This window comes from Fragaria vesca, linkage group LG1 (assembly GCF_000184155.1).
Source record: "Fragaria vesca subsp. vesca linkage group LG1, FraVesHawaii_1.0, whole genome shotgun sequence".
In the NCBI taxonomy this organism is placed as follows: Eukaryota; Viridiplantae; Streptophyta; class Magnoliopsida; order Rosales; family Rosaceae; genus Fragaria; species Fragaria vesca.
In genome coordinates this window covers 9,575,390-9,579,003 of record NC_020491.1, presented here as the reverse complement: position 1 = coordinate 9,579,003, position 3,614 = coordinate 9,575,390, and the positions used below count along the sequence as shown (strand labels likewise).

Below are 3,614 nucleotides of genomic sequence, written 5' to 3'. Positions count from 1 at the left end.
AAAGTTCAAGGGAGCTGGATCTGCACTTACAATTTCAAGGTCTGTACAAGGTCCCAATGCATCGACCGACAAGGTTGCAGCATCAAGAACCTCTCAAAGGATTAGACAGAACTCATGTAAAGGAGCTAGAAAGTAGTTATGTTTGTGAAATTTTATAGATTTCATATTAGCTAGCCCCAACATTTATGCATCATATTTCTGGGCAACCTTGTGTTTTGTGACTTGGTTGCTAGCTCTAATCTTCTGATAAGATGATTAGAGCTAACATATTAGTACTTGAACAATTTGACATTTGATGATGTAATGTTGATTTTTGGTAAATTAGTTGGTTTGTTATTGGCTTGCTAATGTTGAAGATACAATGTACTTTTCAATATTATGAATGTAGGTCAATGTTGGATTCCCATTTTGTGTTTCAGTGTACTTCTGTGTTTCAGTGTGGAGGGAAGTGGTATTTTGGAGGGATTTTTGGTTCAAAACAGGGAAATTGAATTAGGGGTCTTAAAGGAATTTCTCCTTTCATCCAGCTGAGTTGGCATTGAAAAATATGACCAGTCAGCAACTTAACCACTGATTTAGATTGTCACTTAACGAATGGACCTAATTGTGTGACGAGTAATTATTCTCTGTACCCGGAACACCACGTGACACTGCCAAGTGTTGTACCCGGCTAATCATATAACTCAGATTCATGTGGGGACCAGCACGGGAAGGAAAAAAAAGGAAAAGTAATTAAATACACCAATAAGAAATAAGGATAAAACACGTGGACCAATGAGATTAAAGGGGAACATAAAACAGATAGTGTTCCGGATACAAATAATAATTTCCCTTGTGTGACATTAGAAAGTTCAAGGAGTAATCGATTGAAATTAAAAGATATAGAGAAAACTGTCGAGAGCATAAAAGATAATGGAGTGACCAGTAATTTCTCCTAGTAATAAATCACGTCGAGAAAGTTCCCAGTTTGAAATATATTTCACGTGAAAAACAAGAAGCATTTTGTATAAGGAACCTTTGTATAAAAGCAGGTGTTCTTCTCCACTGATTTCAATCTATTCTAAATCTGAAGATATAATGAGTCTTCTGTTCTTCTCCTCCTCCTCTCCCTCAATCTTGTTCACAAAACTAACTAATACTAGTTATTTAAGAATGGCAATGCCAGCACCAGTACTGGAGCATGCACATCATACAACAGCAACAAAGCAATCCTCCTTCATTCTTTCAAACTCGTCATCCAAGGTTATTGATCCTCCGGTAGCTCGTCAACGCCGACTAGCTCAATACCATCCTACCATCTGGGGTCCCAAGCTCATCGATTCCTTCTCCACTCGCTACACTGTATGGCAAACTTCGGTGGCTAACTGAATTCTTTTATTGTAACGTTACGAAATCGCAGCACTCATGCTTGCACTAGATTATAGCATCTGACATATCGATCTACTTATTAATTCATAAATATTTTCGTTATTCTTGTTGCAGCATGAATCATATGCCTCAAAATTGGAGGGTCTGAAGCAGAATGTTTCCGAAGATTTGCATGTATTGAGTACCAAAGCTAAAGGCGATGCTTGCTTGACCTTAAAGCTCATAGACTCGATCCAGCGGTTAGGAGTATCATATCACTTCGAAAAGGAGATCAAAGCGGCTATAGTTACTCTTGTTTCTTCCAGTACTGCTAGTACCACAACAGATCTGCAAACAGTTGCTTTGCAATTTCGAATTCTAAGACAATATGGCATTTCAATTAGCTCAGGTAATGTACTATACTTACATGCATATAAAACCATATATATTTAGCATATACTCTCAATTCAAGTGACATGTTGTTTACAGATGTTGACATGTTACTTCTCCCACAGATTTGTTTAACCAGTTTAGAAATTGCGAAGGAAGCTTCAAAGATAACTTAAGCAATGACGTGGAGGGACTTTTGAGTTTGTATGAGGCCTCACACCTTGGAATGCCAGGAGAAGATGTTCTAGAGGAAGCCAAGAGATTTAGTTTTAAAAACTTGAAACAATCCATGGCAACACTGAAAGACGATTATCTACTCAAGCGAGTAGCGCACTCACTGCAGACCCCTTTACACTGGAGGATGCCGAGAATAGAAGCTCTGAACTTCATTACTATGTACCAAAGGGAAGATTCTAAGAACCTGCAGGCGCTGCTGGAGTTGGCAAAATTGGACTACAATCTTGTTCAATCAGTCCATCAGATGGAGATAAAGGAGCTTTCAAGGCAAGTATGGAAACGTTTTCGTTTTCCGAACCCATATGATCAAGCAGTTGATATATTGCTTCAGTAATGGAGCGAGATTTACAGTTTGAAAATGTAACTAACTTGCTTAATTATTAACTAAGACTCTAGGAGTGTTTACTTTGCAGGTGGTGGAGAGAGTTGGATTTGAAATCAAAGGCATGTTTCTCAAGGGATAGACTAATGGAGAACTACATGTGGGCAATGGGGATTAGTCATGATCCCCAATTCTCGCAATGCAGAATAGGCCTCACCAAGTTTGTGTGCATATTAACAGTTATTGATGACTTGTATGATGTATACGGATTCCTGGATGAACTCGAGTGCTTTACAGATGCAGTAACTCAGTAAGTTGAATTGTTTATTAACCAGGAGTACGTCTGAGAATGAAAGCTGATGATCGATTTGGTGATTCCTGAAAACTTCTTCTTCACACTGATCTAGCTCTGGCGTTTTTAACTTTCTATCGCAGATGGAATATGGAAGCAAAGGAGGAACTTCCTGAGTACATGAAGCCAATCTATATTGCCATGCTCGAGTTTGGCAATGATTTGTCTGACAACATATTCAAAAACACTGGTTTAAACACCCTCCCTTATATTAAGAACGAGGTAATTATCTAACACCCTCTCTAATTTTTCCATAAACCAATTAGTAAGCAAAATTGATTTTTCTGCATGGTTGTCGGCATGCAGTGGGAAAATCTTTGCAAGTCTTATATGGTGGAAGCACGGTGGTTCTACGGCGGATACACGCCAACTCTGGAAGAGTATTTGAAGAATGCATGGACTTCAGTGGGTGGTCCGGGAGCAATGCTCCATGCTTATTTGTTAACGCAAGGATCCCAACTAACAGAAGCTTCACTTGAGTCCTTTAACCATGGCTCTCAACTGATATATTGGGCATCCTTCATAACACGACTCACCGACGATTTGGGCACTTCCAAGGTATATATATCATATAACAAACTTGAATCATATATATTTCACCTAAAGTAATTTGTCAATTGTAATATATATATATATAGAAGGATTATCAGGTGCGGACGTCCGTACAGGTTTTCCGTACGGATTTCCGCCGTTTCTCCACCATTCCAACGTCGACAACACCGTTTCTTCTCCCCGGCTTGATCTCAGACCTCCCCCGACGATGTTAGAATGAAGAAGAAAGCGATCGGAGGTCCACCATGATCGGTAGTGAAGTTCTGAGTGAGATTGCTGCACAGACCTCCGATCGCGATCTCTCCGGCCTTCTTCTTCATTCCAACATCGTCGGGAGAGGTCTAGGATCACGCCGGGGAGAAGAAACGGCGTCGCCGGCGCTAAAAATGGTGAAGAAACGGCAGAAATCCATAT

General features: G+C 39.8%; 1 protein-coding gene across 1 annotated transcript in view; it reads left to right on the top strand.

Moving 5' to 3' along the window:
- Window positions 1-1,152: 1,152 nt before the first annotated feature.
- LOC101292747 (alpha-terpineol synthase, chloroplastic-like) overlaps window positions 1,153-3,614 on the top strand; it is a 3,453-nt gene continuing 991 nt past the window's right edge. Inside the window, exons 1-6 of the mRNA XM_004289099.1 lie at window positions 1,153-1,341; window positions 1,483-1,756; window positions 1,863-2,241; window positions 2,388-2,606; window positions 2,732-2,870; window positions 2,955-3,206. Of these exons, the coding sequence (XP_004289147.1) occupies window positions 1,153-1,341; window positions 1,483-1,756; window positions 1,863-2,241; window positions 2,388-2,606; window positions 2,732-2,870; window positions 2,955-3,206 (1,452 nt within the window). The remainder of the gene's footprint in view (window positions 1,342-1,482; window positions 1,757-1,862; window positions 2,242-2,387; window positions 2,607-2,731; window positions 2,871-2,954; window positions 3,207-3,614) is intronic.